The following is a 24,812-nucleotide window of genomic DNA, read 5'->3' on the forward strand; positions in this document are numbered from 1 at the left end:
TTAACTTATAATTTAGGTCAAAAAACACTCGTAGATAAACGATTACAAACTTGCAAGCCCGCTGTCAAACATTCTAGCTTTACAAACCAAAACAAGATTATATATGCTGAAAAGGCAGTATTCTTTCAATTGAGGTTGATAACATATTACTTGAAATTTAATTAAAAAGTCGGGGCCAATCCTACTCAAGATTATATGCTGTAAAGCAAATACATAGCTCTTCAACCTACAATTCGTAAATGTCATAGGTATTCGACATAAATCAGATTAATCAGAACATCAAAATTGTTCGAGACATATGGCAATTGACTATGGTCCAAGCTGCATTGCCACCGTCTCTGACAATGTGTTGGCCGCTAGCTGCAACGTCCGGCAAAAGTCAACAAAATAAATGGTGCTATCAACCATGATTTGATACATGTATCCTGGCTTAGCCCCAACACATTCACTTCTTAAGATTAAAGAAAATAAATATTCTCCCTAATATGATACTGAACTAAGTTAAGATATGTAATCTACTAAACCTGAGTAATCTATTACAGCCTCTTCTTCTTCCCATTGTCTTTATCCATACTTTCCTCGAGCACAACAATATGGCCATCGAGTTCAAGTTCATCAGCTTTTTGCTTGCTCGTTTCCTCGAAAGATATACTCGAGGCATTTGAACTGTCAGAAATCTTCCTTTTCTTCCCTAAAGGCAGGGTTTCAGTTGCTTCAGTTGCTCCTTGAAGAATATCTAATTCATCATCCACGACAGCTTGTACTGGAACTTCTTGCCTGGAAGTGCTTGTTCCATTACCGGCAGGTGAATTTTCATGGTTCTCTGTTGTCAGAACCTGAGTCCATCCAGAGAGAATCATTCCATCTGGTTCCTTCTCCTCGTCAAACTCCTCCCTTTTACAATATATCATATTCATATAAACATTAGAAGAGGGGTAATAATAATTACAGTCTGGTGTCAGAAAAGATAGCCACCTGTGTTTAATATTTATATTGCAAGAAAGCTCCTGCTGAAGGTCCTCAACTGTGAGGACAGTACCCCCAGTAATAGAAGAAGGAAGCTCCGACAAAACCTAAGGAAGATTCAGTTAATTATCTCAAATTACTTTAAAATTAAGTTATAAATTCGAAGGCACAGATAAGTATCATCACCTTGTCAAGATTTGCTGTGTAATTAGCTATCATCGCCTCATCAAGATCATCACCAACCTCATAAAGAAGGGCCGCACCATGCATGACTAATGGCAAACTCATGCCAAGCCTAGCTTTAACAATTTTCTCAACTATGTCCCTCAACTTTGAGCGGTGCGTATTAATCTCAAGCAGAAGAGGTGTCTGTTTCCAAAAGTGATCCATAGTAGCTTATTAAAGTAGGTGGCCATTTTAAAAAGTAGGCGGCCACAAGTATGAAATCTCACAAACAAAACAGAACCATAATATATTAGCAAGAAAAACACTGATAAAACCAAACTCACCTCAGAACAAACATAGCAGTTCTTATTAGGCTCAAATGGCTCCACCGGCATAAGAAGCATCTTTCTAGATGGATGTTCAAGGCAGTAGGTCATCCTATACGTATTACACATTGGATCAGTATCATTATTTCATATATACTAAAAACTCAAACATAGCATCTCAGAAGTATATTTTAACACAACAGTCGATTCATTAGAATGCATTCATGGTGAAGAGCATTGCCCAGTAACCCACCTATAGTTGCTTGTGTCGTTTAGAAGCACCTTTATTGCCTCGATGACAATCAATCCAGCAATGATAGCATTTGTGGTTGCGACTGCATGCACAATATTACCAGCGATTCCCTTGGCTTCAAAAAGGCTATGTAAAGGAATCCCAAAGGAAGAAGCTCGAATATTAGCAGCAGCTGTAACAAATTCTACAGCTAACTGATCGTCTTTATCGAAACTTAGGTTCCCTACTTCCTTCAGAGAGAAAAGAAAGATGTCGAGGGTTGGTTAGAATAGAATACTATTTGCACTAAAAAAAGAGCTACATAAACTACTTAAAATGTCAGAAATTATCCCGGACCTGTTCTCTTTTTAAAAAGAACAACTTTAGTGCCTCAAGGAAAACTCTGGAATTTTCAACAAGGCTCCACACCTCCTGTGGATTCTTAAGACCCAGACCAAACATCGCAGATACTGACAGAGGATCATCTGCAGTTTTAGTGTACTCCACTATACCATTTTGCCGAGTAAGTGCAGCTGACAGAACATCTGGTATATAGATAGGCCTTGGCCTGTTACGGTTTCTCCATGTCTCTTCATTAGACAAAGCCATCTCAATGTTATAACCAAAAACATGGTCATAAACCCTTCTCCCATATTGGTCAATGTCTTCATCAGTTTTACGTACAAACACATCTTCTGAATGTTCTGAAGAGCTACTGGCATCACCAGAACGCACATTAAGATCATTTTCCTGATTCTTGTTGCCAAAAAGCTTTGAAAAAAGCAAGTCCTTTGCCCACACAATACAGTGAACAAACTGTATGATTAAAAGTCATTATTACTACGTACCGTCCATAAGGCAAAAAAACAAAAAAATGATAAGGAAAAGTGGAAAACAATGTTGTGGAATTCCTTAAACAGAATAACTCCTTTCTGGTACTACTATACATTCGACTTTCCGCCAAAATAAAACATTGCATAACCAATTCCACGCGCCATGGTTTTGATGCATTTAAAGCAAGAAACAGATCAGAAACAAACATATGACAAAACGTAGCGGTAAAGATTAATTTGTTCAGTATAGTTCATAGTATTGAACTATATGTGTGTGTGTGTCTATATATATATATATACTGCACGACTGGTAGATAATAGCAGGGTGTGGATACCTTTGACGGAGTACTTGTAATAGTACACACAGGATAAGTTTTGGGAGCTGGTTTTGGTTGACATTCATAACATTCTGTCTTAGACTTGACATGTACAGTGACCTGCATCCAGCAAAAAAGAGAGAAGAAAATATTAGAGAATCTCTTAAGTCTAAAGATCAAGAAAAATAAGCCAGGACCTTGGATGCGCCAAGTAAACTGCTTAGCAATCTATGTCGTGAATTAAAACCAGAGGTGGTAAACTGAGGAAGGTCAAGATCATCAGCTTATAAGAGTCAACCAAAAATTTAACTTTGAGCACTGGAAGTTAAAAAGCTTGACCATCACAGATGCAAGCAACAATCCTTGTCAATTAGATGACAAATTCAATCTAGAGTTGCAAGAGATCGTGTAATAAATGAGAATGCATTTCAATGGAAAATGTTGGCTAGAACAAAATTTAAAAGAAAAAAAAAGAGATTAATATTCCAACTTGCCCCTCCAAGACTAGATATGTACACCAATTATAATATAAAAAAACTGTATATAAACTTCTGAGAAGAAACCAAATCACAAGTAGAACAGATTGAAAATGAATCCTTCGTGTAATAAAAAATTATACAATGAACAGGTACCTGACCCAGAAAACCGGTTGTCCCACTTTCAACTAAAGGTACATCCGCTGCTAGGCAGAGGCGGTTCACATGCCGTCTAGCATCTAAGTTATCAAGCCCATTTAATACAACATGAAATTGCTTAAAAAAATCCACACTGAAGTCTGGATCTTTAACATTTGCATGGTACGGCGTGATGCTAATTTGAGGCCTAAATCTCAAAACAGCATCACGAGCAACCTGATTAAATAATTAAACATAAATTAGGGGGATAATACAGGTTCTATATTAATAATAGATACATGGTAATCATCCTCTTACTTTGGCCTTAGATTGCCCAACATGTATTTTTCGAAACAGGAATTGGCGATTAAGGTTGCTCACTTCAATTGTGTCCATATCAATCTGCAACAAATAAGATGGAACCAGTAACAAGTCAACTCCATAGTTAAATAATGAAAACCATTTTCTTTAGGCAGAGAATGGTGTAGAGGTCAATGATACTATTGAAAGTTAAAAATATTCTACCTAGCAAAACTTATAACATGATTGCTAGAAGCTCACCATGAGGGTATAAAAACAAATACTTAATTTAGGAAACACGTAAGTTCAAAACTAAAGATTTTATGAAGTATATGGTGAAAAGGGCAAGGAGGATCGAAACAAGACAGAGAACAATCAAATGATATTGCATTTAAAATATGAGTACAATGCTCTTCGTGTGCTCGCATTTTGGGTGTCAAACCACTTGGGATACCAGACTTATAAAACTACCGCTTACTATACTGACCTTTAATATTTATTTATTTTACAAATTGTGTATGGCCATCAGATCTGTCTAACTCTGTTACTTTTGTTGAGGGTATTTCAGTTTTTTTATGTTTACATGGGAGCAGTGATGAGGAACAGGAGTGGAAAATGTTTATATATGTTATTTACGAGTTATATGTATTTAGATTAGAGAAAATTAAAATTATTTGCTGGTAGGGGTGATCATCAAACCGCATAAACCGCCCGCACCGCCCCTCACCGCACCGCAAAATGCGGCTTTTAATTTTTTGTGGTGCGGTTGCGGTTTAAGTTTTGGACAAACCGCGCGGTGCGGTTTGCATTTTGACATTTTAACATTGTGGTTCAAACCGCACCGCACCGCACCGCAATTTCATATATATATAAAATTATTTATAATATATATAGATATATAATGTATATATAGATATATTTATATATTATAGATTCATTTCTTGTTTAATATAGTTTTGTGTTATAAAACTAGCTTACATATTATAAATTACCGACATATTTTTTTTAAAAAAAACATATTATTTTTAGCTTTATTGTTAGCTAAATTTTTATTATATTTGAAGGTAAATATTAATCTTTTTAAAAAATAAACCGCACAAACTCACCACACCGCACCACATTTTCGTGGTGTGGTTTATGCGGTTTTTGAGGTTACGCGGTGCGGGTGCGGTTTGGAAATTTCATCAAACTGCACGTGTCGTTTGGTTTGCGGTTTGAGGAAAAAACCGCACCGCCCGCACCGGGATCACCCCTATTTGCTGGTGTTTTATGCGGGGCTAGTAGTTTATAAATTAAATAGGTTATTTATAATAAAGCCCAATTATTAAGGGCCTTAGTCCATTAGGTTTAGTAATAGGGTTCTATAGTCTATATAAGTGATATAATCCCCCACATTATTACTTAGCATTGATTATACATTTTTCTTGAGAATAATATTGATTACTTATTTTTGAAATTTGTATAATTCTTTGCTTTTATCTTTTGTTCTTTCTTTTATATTATAATTCATCTTTCTACAAATCTGTCCTGCATCAAACAGCCTTGACCGTGCCGTGAAAATGGCTTCCCCCCGGAAGGAAGAATGAATCGCAATCGCGTCTTCCATATTACGTCTCTTGCTCTCTGCCCATGAACAGATTTTAATCCGAATTTCGGACCCTCCGATTTGACCTCATGATCTGATCAAGAAACTTCAGAATCAGATTCAAACATTTTCGCGGCAAGTCATTATCTTCAAACTCACAAGTAGGAATTAAATCTAAATTAGACGCCTCATGTTTCTGACTTTTCCGGCCATCATCCGGCGACAAATTTGTGACATCATCCGCCTGAACAAAGTTAAACTGATGTAACTGGCTGCTTTAGAACTCGGCTCTACTGGTGTAGATGTCTTGGTTTCCCATTAATAACACACGCACAAAAAATCCAGAATAAAATATGCTCATAAATATTATTATTGAAAACTGAATGATTGCATGTATACGTTTGTAGTTTCAAAATTTTTGGGATTAGATTGTGAAATTGAAATGAAGAAGTCAAAGATATATAATCAAAGAAGCACATTTACATCCGCAACTCCAAAATCACGAAGCAAAGAATATTTCATGGCTAATTCTCTTTTCATTTTTGGATAACATGGTGTCCAAACCAACTAACGCGCACCTCGACTAATCCTGGAGAGGCCTAGCACTACATCCCACCACCAGGACACCCTACTTAAATCCGTACATTCACCTGAAATCGAACCTAGGACCTTGGGGTGGTAAGCCACTAAAATCCCGGTCTCAACCACTTGAGCTACCCGGTGGGTTTTCCTGGCTAATTCTCTCCCTTTAAGAACAAACCTTTGAACCTGAGCACAGAACCCTTTACTGGACTTAATCTTAAGCTTCACGGGTTCAACCGATTCTGATTTTAAAACCCTCATAGAAGCTATTGAACCCATTATAGCCACTTAAATAAGGATTGATTCATCCAATTCGGTAAGTGATACAAGTTCTAAGACACTTTCCAACCCAAATCCTAAAACACCCTGAGCCAATATTATAAATTAGGGTTAATTGTGCTGAATTGGGGATATATTGGACGTAATATATATTTTGGAAGTGGAAAAAACACTGAAATGTCCTTAAAGAAACTAACAGAGTTAACCAGATCTGACGTATGTACAAACGTTGTAAAAAATTTAGAAGTCCAGTATAGCAAGTGGTAGTTTTAGAAGTCTAGTATACACCCAAAGTACGACTACACGAAATGTACTTTACTCTTTAAATATAGAAAGTAACATTATCGACCGCACTCCAAATATGTTTGTTCCGGTTATTGAATTAATTATAAAGCTCCCTGCAGTACCAAAGTGGAAAAGGTTGAACCAATTGAAAAAGGGGAGAGTGACCGTGAAATTACATATTTTATGAAAATGAAAGTATGTGATTTACAATTTTTTGTCAAAAAGAAAGAAGCTTTTCAACTGAAATTTTTAAAAACCTGATTACTAAAATGATAACACTAAATAAAATACTTCATCGATCTTTAAAATAATATTGAGTTCCATAAAAATGGTAAATGGAAATATTAACAGTCTAGAGATCTCATTAATAGTAAGATATGAAGCCGGATATAGCAATTGGAAATTACAAATTCGCCAACAAATAAGCACCCCTCAAAAACCCAACTACAGAAACTAAAAAAACAGTGCGATTAAAAACTCATAGCAAGAATCAAACAGTACAGATAGAGGGAAAGGGAGAGAGAGAGAGAGAGAGAGAGAGAGAGAGAGAGAGAGAGAGAGAGAGAGAGAGAGCTGACTATGTGAATATCCTGAAAGCCAGAGAGAGCAAGAGTCTTGAGAAGCTCACATCCAATACCACCAGCACCAACCATTAGCACTTTCTTGCCCTAATTTACAAATCAAATTCTGAGTATTCACTTTAAATATCCAAAATTAGAGAAAACAAGTTAAAGATTGTACCTTGATTGCAGATAACTGGTGGTCAGTAGCAGCCATTAAGAAGACCAAAACGAAATACTCTGCTGCTTAAAAACTTAATGTTTTTAAGTGTGTATGTATAATGGAAGGGGTTTTTGGGGGGGAATGAAAAAAAAGCAGGGAGAATTTGTTTTTTCGGGAACGTCGTGTCATTAATTACTCAATTTTTTAAACTAATCCAACTGTTAAACAAAAAAAGAGAAAAAATATTGCTTTAAATCTCCTCTATATATAATAGCCCAATAGCCCAACATGACTATAAAATTAGTGAGACTTTTTAATCTCAGTAAAATGACGATTTTGCCTTTCTACCTATTATTTATATAAAAGTTATTGTTTAGGGGAATCGAACTCCAGTCTTTACATTCACATGCACATCTTCTTACCACTACTCCAAATTATTACATGTGTTTTTAATCATACACACATAATATGTGAGTGTCATAAATAATGACAATTTATTTAACTCTAAACATAATTACTTATTTTGTTTAAAGACCGTAATTATTGGAATATTTGTAAAATTAGTTTTAAAGAATTGAATTTAAGATATAGATTTAAACATAAGGAATGAAAAGAAAGCAGGGAGAATTTGTTTTTTCGGGAACGTTTCTTCTTCGTGCCATTAATTACTCAATTTTTTAAACTAATCCAACTGTTAAACAAAAAAAGAGAAAAAATATTGCTTTAAATCTATTCTATATATAATAGCCCAACATGACTATAAAATTAGTGAGACTTTTTAATCTCAGTAAAATGACGATTTTGCCCTTCTACCTAATATTTATATAAAAGTTATTGTTTAGGGGAATCGAACTCCAGTCTTTACATTCACATGCACATCTTCTTACCACTACTCCAAATTGTTACATGTGTTTTTAATCATACACACATAATATGTGAGTGTCATAAACAATGATAATTTATTTAACTCTAAACATAATTACTTATTTTGTTTAAAGACCGTAATTATTGGAATATTTGTAGAATTAGTTTTAAAGAATTGAATTTAAGATATAGATTTAAACATAGGGAATGAAAAGAAAGCAGGGAGAATTTGTTTTTTCGGGAACGTTTCTTCTTCGTGCCATTAATTACTCAATTTTTTAAACTAATCCAACTGTTAAACAAAAAAAGAGAAAAAATATTGCTTTAAATCTCTTCTATATATAATAACCCAACATGACTATAAAATTAGTGAGACTTTTTAATCTCAGTAAAATGACGATTTTGCCCTTCTACCTAATATTTATATAAAAGTTATTGTTTAGGGGAATCGAACTCCAGTCTTTACATTCACATGCACATCTTCTTACCACTACTCCAAATTGTTACATGTGTTTTTAATCATACACACATAATATGTGAGTGTCATAAACAATGACAATTTATTTAACTCTAAACATAATTACTTATTTTGTTTAAAGACCGTAATTATTGGAATATTTGTAGAATTAGTTTTAAAGAATTGAATTTAAGATATAGATTTAAACATAGGGAATGAAAAGAAAGCAGGGAGAATTTGTTTTTTCGGAAACGTTTCTTCTTCGTGCCATAAATTACTCAATTTTTTAAACTAATCCAACTGTTAAACAAAAAAAAAAGAAAAAATATTGCTTTAAATATCTTCTATATATAATAGCCCCACATGACTATAAAATTAGTGAGACTTTTTAATCTCAGTAAAATGACGATTTTGCCCTTCTACCTAATATTTATATAAAAGTTATTGTTTAGGGGAATCGAACTTCAGTCTTTACATTCACATGCACATCTTCTTACCACTACTCCAAATTGTTACATGTGTTTTTAATCATACACACATAATATGTGAGTGTCATAAACAATGACAATTTATTTAACTCTAAACATAATTACTTATTTTGTTTAAAGACCGTAATTATTGGAATATTTGTAGAATTAGTTTTAAAGAATTGAATTTAAGATATAAAGTTAAACATAGTATATAATCGAATCATTACCTTATATATTAAATAATTTTTAGTTTAAAAAGTATGTCTCGTACATTTTTAATATATATATTTTAATAAAATAAATGAATTGTACATATAATTATTTTTTTTAAATGTTGAAAATAGATACACTTATTTAGATAGGTATATCACATATTTAGATAGGTTAAAGTCATAAATAATCAGTGTATTTCAGTTTATTTCAAATTCAAAATCAGAACCTCACCCATTATGACTAAATGAATCGGTCGAAAATATAACGTCACTATCTAGATTTAAATTAAATTACGAGTCAGACAAAAAAATCTTACCAATAAGGGAAATTTTGTAATATCTTATGTCAATAAAAATTAATATTTTTGAGATTTCTATCGAATCAAGTCAATTGATAATATGTATAAAAATTACTTTACCCATTTTCAATAAATACTCGAAATTTGACTACATGACCTGGCCGATCGGAAAATACATCGCCACTGTCTAGGTTTAGTAAATTTGAATTATTTTGTAAAATCTCATATTAATAAAAATTAATTTTTTGATGTCTTTCTACGATCAATTCAATTGATAATATGTTTCAAAATTATCAACTGACTGGTTGTACATTATTGTTTTTAGGACTTGACCCAATATTTAAATATATTGGGAATTTGATATCATATGTCACGAGATCCGTTAAAATTACAGCGTCTATTAAATCGATTTACTTTTTAACGTTTTACTTAAAAAAAGAATTATGTTCATGAAATTATTCAACGATGGTGAATTTATAAAAAGTCGACCCTAATGTTCTATTTTTTTCATTATCTTTAGAAAAAAAATTCAAATTACACAACTAAATAGTAAAAAATAGATTTTCCATTAACGTGTTATTTGAAAAATGATAAGACATTTGATGTTTCTTCATCAAATATAGATTATTTATTGCATAATTTAATTAAAAATATATTTGTATTCAGATAATTGTGAAAGAGATCTTAAATAAATTGTTAAATTTGATACGGTTGTTATAAGTAATCTTATCCATGGAGTCTCTTTTTCTTTTTTAGAGTCCTCGAGTCCAAAATCCTAACTTATTATTACAATCCAATCTAATGGTTCATGTTTAATGTTGTTATTAATTTAAAAACTAAAATAATAAACTCCAGGATATGAACGTGTATTATGGTGTTGTATAATTAATGTTAAAAAAGTTGAACACGTACGTGTTCTACAACGTAAAGATGTATGTTTCACAAACTAATCATGTTCTATAGAATTATACGTTCTGCAATGTTCAACTTGTCAAATGTATTAGATTTGCAATACTTCATTAAAATAGTGATGTTTGTAGCACATGATCCACATTATAATACGTTTTACAATATTTTATGTACTATTTAATTGCAGAACATATGTGGACTCCCGTACTCAACAAATAACAAGGATTTAATAGAATTTAACTCATATATATTTATATAAGAAACTTTAAAAATTATAAAATCCAATATTTCGAAAAAAAAATTAAGACGAGCAATAATAATTTTATGAAAATAATTTTTAATGCTGGAAAACATCATACAACTATTTGAAATTACTTTAATATTTTGAACTATTAGAAAAGAGGTTAAAACTATAATGTATTGTAACATTTGATTTAATCCATGTTATGTTATCTAAAGAAAACTAATAATATTAGTTGATAATTTAAAAGGATTAATAAGTTTAACTAATATATTTTTTTTTCTTTTTCTCCTCGAGTTCAACTAATATTAAAAAAAAATTAACAAGTTCAAAAATCTTTAATTTTAGAAAAACAATATATAATGGTATCAAGTTATTATAAAAAAATATTAGAATCATATACGAAATTAACTTGAAAATAATTTCAATAATGATATTAGTACAAATTTCTCTTCGAATTTTTGAAAAAAAACATGTGAATATGAGTAGTTAGTCTTTGTGATATATGAATTATTTTTAGCATCAAAGATTGATGCTCTGTTGAGTAAAATTAGATATGGAATTATTATCAGTGCGACTATGATTACAATATATAAATAATTACAATTTACTTATTAGATAAATATAATTTTTGAATAATTATAAATGCATGTTATTTGGGTAATTTATTGGCTAATGATTAGACATATACATAACTAAGATATCTAGCATATAAATAAATGAGGCGAGCATAATCAATTCAAAAGTATACCAAACAATAATTTACATAAATAAACACGAACATATGACTTTATCTTTACTAATTTTAGAAGATTCAATTTTAATGTTGTATTCAGATTTATTGATACACTAGAAAGAGAATAACAAAAGTATTTTATGTAGTGAAAATGAGAATGATCAATTAAATTTTAGTTTTTTTCAAAGTGTTGAAAACCAGGTGAATTATGCCAATTTTGAATTGATGAATTATGACATTGACAATAATCTGACATCTTATAAAATTACCTTTGTACAATAGATTTAAAACTGGGTCGTGTCCACTTTTGTTAATGAATTAATACATTAGCAATGACATAACATCAACATAGACGTTAAATCTATAAAAATAACATTTTCCATCAAAAATTAACATATATTAACGGTAGTGTAAATTCTACGTTGTTGAATATACGATGCAGGTCTTGACGATTTAAGTTGTATATACTAATCCTTTTAAAATTATGTAAAGTAGTCATAAATTAGTATTAACTTTATTAATAAAATAGCTTATTACTCATGATTTATTTTATCAAAACTCAAAAAATTTATTCGACTATGCATTAAACATATATGTTACTTTTTAGTTTATTTTTTATGAACATACTGAAAAAATTCTTTGAACTAACTTTAAATCTTTTTCATTTAAGCATACAGTGACTACACTGCTTGTACTCATTCAGTATATATAAATTACACAATACAAATAAGAAAATATATAATTTGACTAATAAGCTATATTAGAAACGTTATGTACGTTGTTATTGTCTTACATGAAAATCATACACATTGATAAAAACTCAACATATATTTGATAAATCTTATACGTTAGAGAATACTTACCAATAAGAAAATAATCAAGAATGTTGTTAATATAATTGTATGGTAGTACAAAAAAATTTAGAAAATAACCCGTGCCTCGCACGGGTTATTATGCTAGTTTTTCATAATTGATGAACCGTAGGTATTCTTTGATTTTTTCAATCAAACGAGCGGCTTGAAGATTAAAATATGGGAATATTTTGCGTGTCCTTAGGTTAAACGGTAATTTTTGTGAGTGGAAAAAAATCCTATGATGCAGCTATTGTATTTCGATACAATTTAATATTAAATGATGTGTAATTGGTTATTTGGTAATTTCAAATATTTTCATGAGTGGGATTTATGTAAAATTGTGAATATAGGAAATTCCACTTTTATTAATTTATATGTAGTCAATCAATGCATGACACGTGATATTTGAAAAAAAAATTGGTTACCAATTTGGTACGTCTAGCATTACTCAGGAAAAATATATCTAATATCATTTCCATTTTATAACTGCTCAAATTTTTAAAAGAAAAAACCCATAAGAAACCGACTACATATGAACGTGCAGCATTTACTAATTATTCATCCCAATATTTTACTTTTTGAGCCCTTCGAATTAGATCTCCAAACGAATAGAGTTGAACCGAGTTTTTTCCAAACTAAATTAAGTTTGTTTTTTTAAAAAAACGAGCCATGTACCCACTGCCCGTTACACCGCCTAGTTTTTCCGCTTATCGCAGATGCTCTTTTATCAGATATTTTGTGCCAAATCGTCACCTGTTCCCTTATTTTGTGTAGTATCTCGACTGGAAGAAGAGGAGAGGAGGGGTATACTCACTTGCTAGAAGGTTGTCACGGAGCTCTCAACTAAGTTATTTAGGTTCTTGATTTCATCTCTAGATTAAGATTTTGGTTCACGCCACTGAATCCCAATCCAATTGATGCAGTGACAATACCAATATCCACTACCCGTGTTTCCACATATAGTTGTCAGTTGACATCTTGAAGCAGTGTAATGCAACTGAAAAACATAAGCCCCTTTTGATTAGTTAGGTCTTGTTAGATGTTGAATGCTAGGAATATAACACATAGGGGGGTGAATGTGTTCCTTGAATAATTTTGACTTTTAAAACTTGTTTGGATTTTGGTGAACAGAGCAGTTTGTAATTTGTAGAAATATTGAAGTAAGCATAAATAACACAAACACACAATATCAAAAACTCACTTAATTGTATTAATTAAGTTTGTCTTGCTACAAATTCTGTATTCTTGTAAATTAAGAACTCAACTTCTATCTTGAGAGAATACAAGAAAATCTAGATTTGTTTGTTACTTGTGAACTAATGACTGTGCATGCTTTCTAGACTAGCAGCACGGGTTTACAAAACTTGCACTAAAATATATTAAACTAATTTCTAAAGCAACCTTGTCTGTTTCCCTTTCTAGTGTTAGCAAATCTGTGCAGAATCTTGCAGGTTTATGACCACCCTTTGTCCAGTTAATCTTGGCCCTTGATCTTGTATTCTTCAAGTTGCTTTAAAGACTTTCCAATTCAGTGAATGAATTGTTTATTGACTGACAATCTTGAATCTTGAACATGTCTATATTCTGAATTTGAGGTAGTATGTCGAGATATCCATTTTTTTTATAGAGAAGTGACATATCGATAAGTGTAATGACTTATCGATATCTCTGAGTTCTCTATAGGTTTACTTGACTTGTCGAGGTCTCTAGATCCTTGCATGTGAAATAACTTGTCGATATGTCTGAGATCTCTACATGTAAAAATGACTTGTCGATATCTCTGAGATCTGTACATACACAATTTGACTTATCGATATCTCTAAGATCTTTATATGGGAAACTGACTTGTCGATATCTCCAATTCTTCACATCTTCATTTGACTTATCGATATCTCTGAGATCTCTACATGCATAAATGACTTGTCGATATTTCCGGTTCTCTAAATCATCATTTGACTTGTCGATATCTCTGTGACTTCTCTATAAGCCATTTTGGACTTCTCTACAAGTCATTTTGAACTTCTCGGTTGTTTCCCTTTCTAGTGTTAGCAAATCTGTGCAGAATCTTGCAGGTTTATGACCATCCTTTGTCCAGTTAATCTTGGCCCTTGATCTTGTATTCTTCAAGTTGCTTTGTAGACTTTCCAATTCAGTGAATGAATTGTTTATTGACTGACAATCTTGAATCTTGAACATGTCTATATTCTGAATTTGAGGTAGTATGTCGAGATATCCATTTTTTTCTATAGAGAAGTGACATATCGATAAGTGTAATGACTTATCGATATCTCTGAGTTCTCTATAGGTTTACTTGACTAGTCGAGGTCTCTAGATCCTTGCATGTGAAATAACTTGTCGATATGTCTGAGATCTCTACATGTAAAAATGACTTGTCGATATCTCTGAGATCTCTATATACACAATTTGACTTATCGATATCTCTGAGATCTTTATATGGGAAACTGACTTGTCGATATCTCCAACTCTTCACATCTTCATTTGACTTGTCGATATCTCTGAGATCTCTACATGCATAAATGACTTGTCGATATCTCTGTGACTTCTCTATAAGCCATTTTGGACTTCTCTACAAGTCATTTTGAACTTCTCGAATGACTTCTTGATATAACTTGATCGGTGACTTGTCGATATCTTGACTAAAATATTTTTCATAGAACAACGTTATTCAACTCCAAGTTTTTACACTTTTCTCTGAGACATGATCATGACTTGATCTTCTTCTAGAGTTTATTCCTTAGCTTGAAACTGTTCACAAAATAATCCCTCAGTCTAATCTACTAACCATTTTTACAGACTCAAGAAATACAATACATAATACAGATTTAGATTATCATACAACTAAATCTTAGGGTTGTCAATTTGACTTAGTCTTGTTATTATGCAGACATGTTTTGCACAACAAAGGTATAGGTTGGGAAACTAGGGGTCAAAAAGCTTCCCTTTGTTATACCAATGAGCTAAGAAGCTCAAGTTATTTCGTAACCTATTATTTGTAGACGTTGTAGTTTCTTGTAGCCAAAAAGTTAAGGAGTCATTTCTTAACTAATTCTTTTTTCACCAAGGTATTAATTGCCTTTATAATTCAGGTGAAAGAGTTTCTTGTGCCACATCTTGCTTTTCTCAATAGATGCCTTGGTATAGAAGCAACAAATACCACCCTTGTTTGCTGAACTCAAATATGCAACAAACAAGCTTTCTATTCTAACTCCTTTCATGGCAGTTTTACTAGTCTTTTTATTGATAATTGAGTAGTCTTCTTTTTAGAAAATTCACCTTGAATCCTTTTGTCAGTAAATTAGCTGACACTTAAAAGATTAATTTCAAGTCCAGCAACCAGTGCTACATCTTCTATGACAATATTTCCAGAAATCAGCTTTCCATATCCCATTGAGAATCCTTTGTTGTTGTCTCCAAAAGTCACCAATGGGTCAGCCATCTCCTCAAATTGTGATAGCAGGGTCTTATTATAGTGACTCGTATATCTTTATTATTATTATTTAAATGTGTAATTATTGAACAAGTAAACAAAATATGTGTATGGGTTCGGTTAGTTGGATATTATCTTGTATTGATTATGTGTGATTGTTGGTGTTCAAGGATTATCTGTATAATTGTTTGTTGAGCTGCATTGTCTCGTTATTACTTTTAAAAATGGATTTAATGCAAATTTATTTGCATAAATATTTGAATTGTCTCTAAAATTAGTTTTATGATTTTATAATTTCAATAATCATTTTTAGGATTTTATAAAATTTAGAAATCAATATTTCATCATTTATTTAGTCCTGTATGATTTTTTTGATTATATTTTATTGTAAATTCGATAATAAAAATCAGAAATGTTTCAAAAATTACGAAATTCATATTTTATTAAATTTGGAATATTTTGAGAATTTTAAAATTATTTTGGAAATTTTTGGAATTATTTCCACCCGCGCGTCGATTCGTTTAATTGATAAAAGCGGGTGTAAATTGCGCTACAGAAAATATTTTAAAATAGCGAAATTTATGTTTTTATTAACTTCGGGATGTTCATAATATTTTAAAACTAAATTGGTAATTTTGGGTTAAATTTTACTCGTAGGTTTGTTCATTATTTTGCAAAGTACGAATGAATTTGGGCTTTATAGTAGAAAAGAGGACACGTGTCATAATATGGTTAAACTGTGGAAACGTGGCAGCTTCTTAATTTCTATCGAGTTCATTAGGTTTATTAATCAAGAATAATTGATTTGGGGTAAAAAAATCTCTCTCTCAAATATTTTTTCCGCCCCTCACTTCTTCTCTCCCCGTTTTCTTCTTCTCCTTCCTTCCTATGCTCTGGTCGCCTCTGTTACTCCGGCCGTCGCCGCTGATTTCGGCTTGGTGGTTGTCCTTGCGGTTTTGCTGCATATATATACTTGTGAGTGTTTGTATATGTGATTCGTGGGTGTGAGTTCTGTGGGTCATTACTGTTATGCGTTTTGTCGTCCTTTCTTTTCTTCATCTCCAGCCGTCGCCGTGGTTTAACCGGCGAGGTGGTCGGCGTGCGTGTGCCCAATGGTGTTGCTGTTGTGTTAATTATTGCAATTGGTTCGTTGTTCGAAGCTTCCATTTGATGAATTTAAAATATTAATTGTTATAATATTCGTATGACTTTTTATGATTACGGGAATTATGGATTTCAATTATTCCGATTTTTAATCGGTGAAACTCGTGATTGGAAACCCGATACGAGTACCTCCGAGTTTTATCGCCGTCAGCGATGATTTTCGATGAGCTGAAGGTGGACTGTGATGATTATTCTGAGTCCTGATATTTTAAAATAAATAAATAAAATTAGTTTAATATTTTTATTCCAGATCGAATTAGTTAAATAGTAAATATTGTATCGGGACGATTGAATTGGTTGTGATTATTGGATTGAATCGGTGGTCGGGAATTTTAGTTGGATTGTTTCTGTATTTGGTTGTTGAATTGACGTCGATGGTATTCGACGGGTAGTCCGATATCCAAAGGAGACGCTGCCCGATTTTCGGAAAATTAATTCGAAAATAGGGGGACATATCCTATGATTATCGAGGTTACTAGTCGAATATATATATACATATATGATTATGAATAAGTATTTTGAAAGACTATTGGTGTGTGTGATGGAACTTTTTGCAAAGTATATGACAACCCTATTTTCGAACGTTGGTCATATATATTCTTTGAAAATAATCGTCGAACCAAGTTTTGAGTATAGAACCAAAACTTGAATGCCTGAATCCTAATTGTTGCATGTATCAATATAATATGTATAATTACGAGTCGTGATTTGATATCGAATGGGTAGGTTGTTGGCGAGGATATGTAGAGCATACCTGGTCGTCTAACGTAGGGTAATTCAACTCTGTAGGTTCTACTCATGGGACTCAGAAATTGAGGTCGAACTAAAGATAACCTAGTTATCAGTCGACAAGCGCAGCGAGGTTCCAAGCGAAAGACCCGAGCGTGGAAGTCAGATCCAGGATAGTAAGGCGATAAAACCGAGTGTCCAAGTCAGTACAAGGTCAATCAGTAATAGTTGTAAAGTTCTACAAGGTAAGTACCCCTGAATAAATCTTTTACAGTTCAGTATATATGAATGATCGTTGATTTAAATTACGTACTGGAACAGAACATTTTAAGTTACGTATTCCCCGTATTTAAATATGTTTTACTAACGAATGTTTTGGGGAAAAAGTAACTTCTGAAAATCCTATCTCTAGATGATGATTAAATTGAAAAGGATTTTTTTGAATGTGTGCTGTAATTGTTTAAAAAAGAGATAGGTGTAATTGATTTGAAAACTGGATAAAAATAAATCAGATGGTGGATGGCTGCGTAAGAGGTCGTCTGAAACGGCCCAGCATGGTTGCGTAAGAGGCTAAGTGATAAGTGGCATTTTATACCACTTAGAACGTCTCATAACGGCTTGAATTGATGTCTTGGACTCGAGTATTTTGTGTATTTAACGCATTTTCGAGTGTTTTTGCTATTTAGGGTATAATTTGTTTAGATAAGAGAATTTCATCAAAATAAGCCTAAGGATGTACTTAGAATCAGTTGCGGGGAGTTGGGCGAAGAAATCAGCAAAATCAGAAGCAAAAATTGGATTTTTCCAGAAGGCTTGCAGGCGCCCGCATGGAAGGAGCAGGTGACCGCCTGGTAGCAGGCGCCTGCCTGGAAGGAGGAGGCGGTCGCCTGGGTTCGTAATTTCAGAATCTGATTTTTAGAATTCAAGTTCTAATGGGCTTCTGTTGGCGTTGGATCTTGTGGACTCTTATATAAACCTATTGGGGAGACGTTTTCGACAACAAGTAACAAGGAGAGAAGATCAAGAAGACCGTTTTAGCACACAACAATGATGAAGAGGAAGCATACGTTTATCTTTTGATTCTTTTAATTCATTGTAACAGTGGATGCTAGTTTTCTTTACTCTTTGAACCTTAATACTCTTGTGACGGACTCTATTTTTATTAAGTATTTTTATTAGTTTATATCGTTCTGTTATTATCATGTTTTTATATGAACCCATGGATTTATTTAGTTAATTGTTTAATACCTTGGTATGTGGTGATTGTATGATATCTAGCATCGGTTGTGCTTATTCGTCTTATGTGCGTCGTGAATATGTAAGATAGTTTGTTAATCTCTTGTGAAGCGACAGTGAAACTTGAGATTTAGAACTTGCCATGCTAGCATAGGTTCATGTATTGAATGCATGATTAGTGGGTAACTCTAACCATTTTACTTGCCCTGTGTAATCATAATGGGTGATCGTATAGTTCAAGCTGATCTAGCTCTTATGGACTTTTCTCGGCCTAAAATTGATGACATTCAGTCAAGCATCATTCATCCGGCTATTCAGGCCAATACTCTTGAAATCAAGCCGGGCACTATTCAGATGGTGCAAAATTCTGTTTCTTTCGGAGGTGATGCGATTAAAGATCCCAACATGCATATCAGGAATTTTGTCGAGATCTGTAGTACTTTCAAATATAATGGTGTTACTGATGAGGCTATCAAGTTGAGGCTTTTCCCACTCTCTCTGAGGGACAAAGCTAAGGACTGGTTACATTCTTTACCAGCTGGGTCCATCACTACATGGGAAGATCACACGCAAAAGTTTCTAGTGAAGTTCTATCCAATGGCCAAGACTGCAGCTATGAGGAGTGCTCTTACTCAGTTTGCGCAGCAACAAGGAGAATCTATGTGCGAAGCTTGGGAGCACTAAAGGAGATGTTGAGAAAGTGTCCACATCATGGTATGCCTGACTAGATGGTGATCACTGGTTTCTACAGTGGTTTGGGGGCCCAATCTAGGCCCATGCTCGATGCAGCTTCTGGAGGTGCTTTGTGGGCCAAAAGCTATACTGAGGCTTATAATCTCATAGAAACTATGGCTGCAAACGAGTATCAAAACCCAACTCAAAGGATGATGCCTGAGAAGGTAGCAGGTATACTGGAAGTTGATGTAGCTACAGCTATTGCAGCATAGCTCCAAGCGCTGTCTATGAAGGTCGATTCTTTAGCCAACTATGGAATCAACCAAATAGCTATTGTCTGTGAGCTTTGTGCAGGGTCTCATGCTACGGATCAATGTTCTCTTATTAATGAATCTGTTCAGTATGTGAATAATTATCAGCGACTGCAGCAGCCTGTGCCAGCCACTTATCATCCTAATAACAGAAATCATCCCAATTTCAGCTGGAGCAAAAATCAGAATGTTTTTCAACAACCATATCACCAAGCTGCAAGTAAACAGTTTAATTCACCTGGATTCCAGCAACCTCAACAATATGCTCAAAGGCAATCATATCCTCAACAAGGAGGTGCTGCTCCACCTTCTAGTGCTGATTTTGAGGAGTTAAAGCTGTTTTGCAAAAGTCAAGTTGTTTCTATCAAGACCTTGGAAAATCAAATTGGACAAATAGCCAATGCCTTGATCAATCGTCAACCTGGCACACATCCCAGCGATACTGAAGTGCCAGGCAGGAAGGAAGCTAAAGAGCAAGTCAAAGCTGTCACCTTAAGGTCTGGAAAAGTTGTTGATGCTGAAAAAGCAAAAGATGGATAAGTTGAAGTTGTAGATGAAGAAGAAAAGTAAAAGGAGAAAGAGGGGGAACTAAGGAAGACTACTGTTGAACACACTCTGCCTGAGGGTAATACAGGGGAGAAACAACTCTATCCTCCACCACATTTTCCTAAGAGATTGCAAAAATAAAAGCTGGACAAGCAATTTGGTAAGTTTCTGGAGGTGTTCAAGAAACTTCACATCAACATACCTTTCGCTGAGGCTCTAGAGCAAATGCCTAGTTATGCGAAATTCATAAAAGGTATTCTTTCAAGGAAGGTGAAACTGGATAATCTTGATACCATTGCTCTAACAGAAGAGTGTAGTGTCGTGCTGCAGCAAAAGTTACCTCCAAAGCTTAATGATCCAGGTAGCTTCACCATTCCTTGCACCATTGGCAAGTTGTCATTCGACAAGTGCCTTTGTGATTTGGGAGCAAGCATCAATCTGATGTCATTGTCTATCTTCAAAAAGCTGAATTTTCCTGATCCGAAGTCCACCTACATGTCTCTATAATTGGCTGATCGTTCGATTACATACCCACGAGGCATCGTGGAGGACGTGCTAGTAAAGGTGGACAAGCTCATCTTTCCTGCAGACTTTGTCATTCTGGATTTCGAGGAAGATAAGAAGATTCCCATAATCTTGGAAAGACCTTTCTTGGCTACAGGCCGTACCTTGATAGATGTGCAAAAAGGTGAACTTATTATGAGGGTGCAAGATCAGGATGTGACATTCAATGTGTTTAATGCAATGAAATTCCCTACGGAAGATGAGGAGTGCTTCAAGATGGATTTGGTCGATTCTGCCGTTATTTCAGAACTTGATCATATGCTAAGGTCTGATGCCTTAGAAAAAGCCTTATTGGGGGAATTTGACAGTGATGATGAGGAAGGCAATGAGCAGTTACAATATCTAAATGCTTCTCCTTGGAAACGAAAGCTAGACATGCCATTTGAATCTCTTGGTAATATTGATCTCAAGAATGCTGAGGGAAAGTTCAAACCATCTATCGAGGAAGCACCTACCTTGGAGCTTAAACCATTTCCTGAACACTTGAGGTATGCTTTTTTAGGTGATGCATCTACTTTGCCTGTTATTATTGCATCTGACCTTTCAGGTAGTGATGAGGACAAGCTTTTGAGGATTTTGAGAGAATTCAAATCGGCCATCTGATGAACTATAACATATATAAAAGGGATCAGCCCTTCATACTACATGCATAAAATTCTGCTAGAGGAAGGTAGCAAGCCGACTGTTGAGCAACAACGAAGGCTCAATCCTATTATGAAAGAAGTGGTGAAGAAAGAAATTCTAAAGTGGTTGGATGCAGGAATCATATATCCTATTTCTGACGGTTCTTGGGTGAGCCCCGTGCAATGTGTACCTAAGAAAGGAGGTATTACCGTGGTAGTAAATGAGAAGAACGAGCTCTTCCCCACTCGAACAGTCACAAGCTGGAGGGTATGCATGGATTACAGAAAGTTGAATAAAGCCACAAGAAAGGATCACTTCCCTCTTCCATTTATTGATCAGATGCTTGATAGGTTGGCTGGTCATGAGTATTATTGTCTTCTGGATGGTTATTCAGGCTACAATCAGATTTGCATTGCACCAGAAGATCAAGAGAAGACTACTTTCACTTGTCCATTCGACACGTTTGCTTTCCGTAGAGTTTTTTTGGCTTATGTGGTGCACCTGCCACTTTTTAGAGATGCATGATGGCTATATTCTCTGATATGATTGGAAATAATGTCGAAGTGTTCATGGAGGACTTCTCTGTAACACCCCAAAATCCGGGGTCGGGGATCCAGGTTGTCACGAGTTCTATTTCCCTTATCAATACTTAATCTTAACAGTCAACCAACAACTGCGTACTGTGACCCCACAATATACTCACACACACCACAAGTTATAGTCTCAGAGATGAATACCAAAAATAACACAAGTCATTTTATTCCACAATTATAAACCATTTCACCTTAAAAAGGGTTTCTGAATAATTTACATATTCCTTGCCATTATTACAATTCATAAATATACATAAGTCTGATACATCAAAAGTTGAAAACCTAGCCTATTGGTAGTTCCTACCTCAGCTACAGTGGCATCAATGCCTATAGAAAACTGCGGAACGTTTCCTAACCGCTCACGAATTGGGAGCTTGATCCTGTTCATCTTGTCTATCTGTTGTTGTGTGATGAAAGAAGAAAGCAAGGGTGAGCAACAAGCCCACCAAAATAATATGTATAATGATTTACAATATGTGAGCATTCTCATAGTACTCATGAAAGTCTTGGTCAAAAAGAAATGAACCAAGTTTGATATCTTAACGCGACCAAGTCGCAAAATATTCAGTATGTATGTATATATATACTTTTCAAAATCTTGGAAGTCCTCTTCCATGCATAATATACACAGAGTTCCAGTTTATAACTGTATAAAAATATCATTGCAAGGTGATCTCATATATCTAACCTTGTCTCAACGTTTTTGTGAAAATCTTTGTATGCATAAGATAATCATTTACTAGATATAAGTTGAAAAGATGAAGTTAAAAGATACTCCCATATACTTCTATCTTTTCCGAATACTACTTGAACTACCACCGTTCAAGTTATAATTAGTTTCAAAAGTTCATCACACAGATGAGACTACAAGATAAGACTTGAATAGATTCAATCTTTGAAATATTATCGAATGAAATGAAGTTACGAGATACTTCATTAAGTCCCGATATATATATATATATATCCATATATATCTCTCACACTATTCCTGAAAACCTCTGTCATGTAAAGTATGAACAGAGTTGCAATATCGAATGAATTTGGAAAGAAAAGAATTTTGGCATAAACCCGATATCTTGCTGATCGGGCAAAGATACCAATAAGTAACCTTTTCTACTGTAGATGGATGAATTCCTCGCCGGTCATCACCCTGGCCGCATTAGGACCTCGCGCTAGACCGTTACCCGGCCACTCACGCGTGGATGGACTGTCACCCAGCCTCTTACACCTTCATAGACCGTACCCCGGCCTGTCGCTTATGCCGACTCAATCAGATGGACTTACTTCCCGAACATTGGGAAGTAATCAAATTGTTTTCTCAAAACAGCAACCATGTTGCGAATATAAAATACACCACAGAGCCGGATCCCTTAGATTTTTGAGCGAGTATTCAAGTCCCCTTTGAAAGGAAGAGCTTAAATTTGAAAATGAGTTTTGGGATCCGCTCTAACTTTTAAAATCATTTTGAAGACTCAAAAACATTTTTAAGAATGTTTGGAGTAATGCTGATTTAATACAATAAATCAGTCCCAATATATTAGAAAATATCTGAATATTATTATTTAAATAATATTCCCATAAAGAATAATCTTTATAAAAATAATTGAAGTAAAAGTTTTAAAACTCATACTTGAAATGGATATTAAATAACCAAAGATATACTTATACGAAAGTATGATCTTTATTTGAATAATCGAAAATAAGTTTGATTATCGAAACATTATTCTTTAATAAAGAATATTATTTAATAAATAAGCGGAGTCATAAGTCCTCAAATGAATATTCAAAATAATATTCATTAAATAAAATAAAGCGAGTCATAAGTCCTCGAATGAATATTCAAATTAATATTCATTAAATAAAATAAACCGAGTCATAAGTCCTCGAATGAATATTCAAAATAATATTTATTAAATAAAGTAAGCGGAGTCATAAGTCCTCGAATGAATATTCAAAATAATATTCATTAAATAAAATAAAGTTATCGAATAAACCTTATTCGATTAATAGTTTTGAAAACTATATCAATATATATATATATATTATACTCGGGAACATCGACTCCCGGTTTAGAAAAATATTCACCTTTGGGTCCCCTATACTAAGGGTATACGCAACTACTGTTTATCTCTAGCATAGGTATTATGCAACTTATAAGCAATTGAATCAACAATTAGATATCAAGATTACGAAACAGTCATGCATATATACCATATCACATGCTCCAATATATCGCAAGATTTGCTAATAACAATCATGCACCTATCACAAGATAATGCATATACATATATATACATCACAACAACAGTATAACGGGTAGAAAACTTGCCTAAGTGCTCCTGGATAGACTTAAGCTTAGAGTGGGTCCGATAACCTATGAATAACAACATAAGTCAGAATTAAACCCCGGTCGCTTAAGAAACTAGACTTTAACTAATTGAACCCTAACGTTCGCTTTTGCGCTTAACGATTCACTTAAGTCGCTCGAGTACCCTCGGCTCCACCATTTTTAATAAATTAACCATTAAGAATTTTAAGGCGATTATTTCGCGAGTACCCTATTAACTGCCTAATCCACTTTACATAAATGTTTCATACTCCAATTAGTCATTTAAGGGCCTTAACCAACGTTTCAAAGTATGGCGAGGGGTAATGGTTCGGTCGCGAAATGCC

The 24,812-nt window shown here is 33.8% G+C and overlaps 1 protein-coding gene across 1 annotated transcript; it reads right to left on the minus strand.

Annotated features, from left to right (window-relative positions):
• Positions 1 to 232: 232 nt before the first annotated feature.
• LOC141671893 (SUMO-activating enzyme subunit 2-like) lies at positions 233 to 7,383 on the minus strand. The gene is made up of 11 exons (XM_074478324.1): positions 7,226 to 7,383; positions 7,063 to 7,152; positions 3,772 to 3,855; positions 3,472 to 3,690; positions 2,858 to 2,959; positions 2,047 to 2,505; positions 1,711 to 1,940; positions 1,476 to 1,569; positions 1,153 to 1,335; positions 976 to 1,073; positions 233 to 894 (listed from the first exon to the last, which is right to left on the minus strand). Exons 1-11 carry the CDS (start codon positions 7,259 to 7,261, stop codon positions 537 to 539), a joined length of 1,953 nt encoding a protein of 650 aa, XP_074334425.1. The 5' UTR covers positions 7,262 to 7,383; the 3' UTR covers positions 233 to 536.
• Positions 7,384 to 24,812: the final 17,429 nt, after the last annotated feature.

This window comes from Apium graveolens, chromosome 7 (assembly GCF_009905375.1).
Source record: "Apium graveolens cultivar Ventura chromosome 7, ASM990537v1, whole genome shotgun sequence".
NCBI classification, from domain to species: domain Eukaryota; kingdom Viridiplantae; phylum Streptophyta; class Magnoliopsida; order Apiales; family Apiaceae; genus Apium; species Apium graveolens.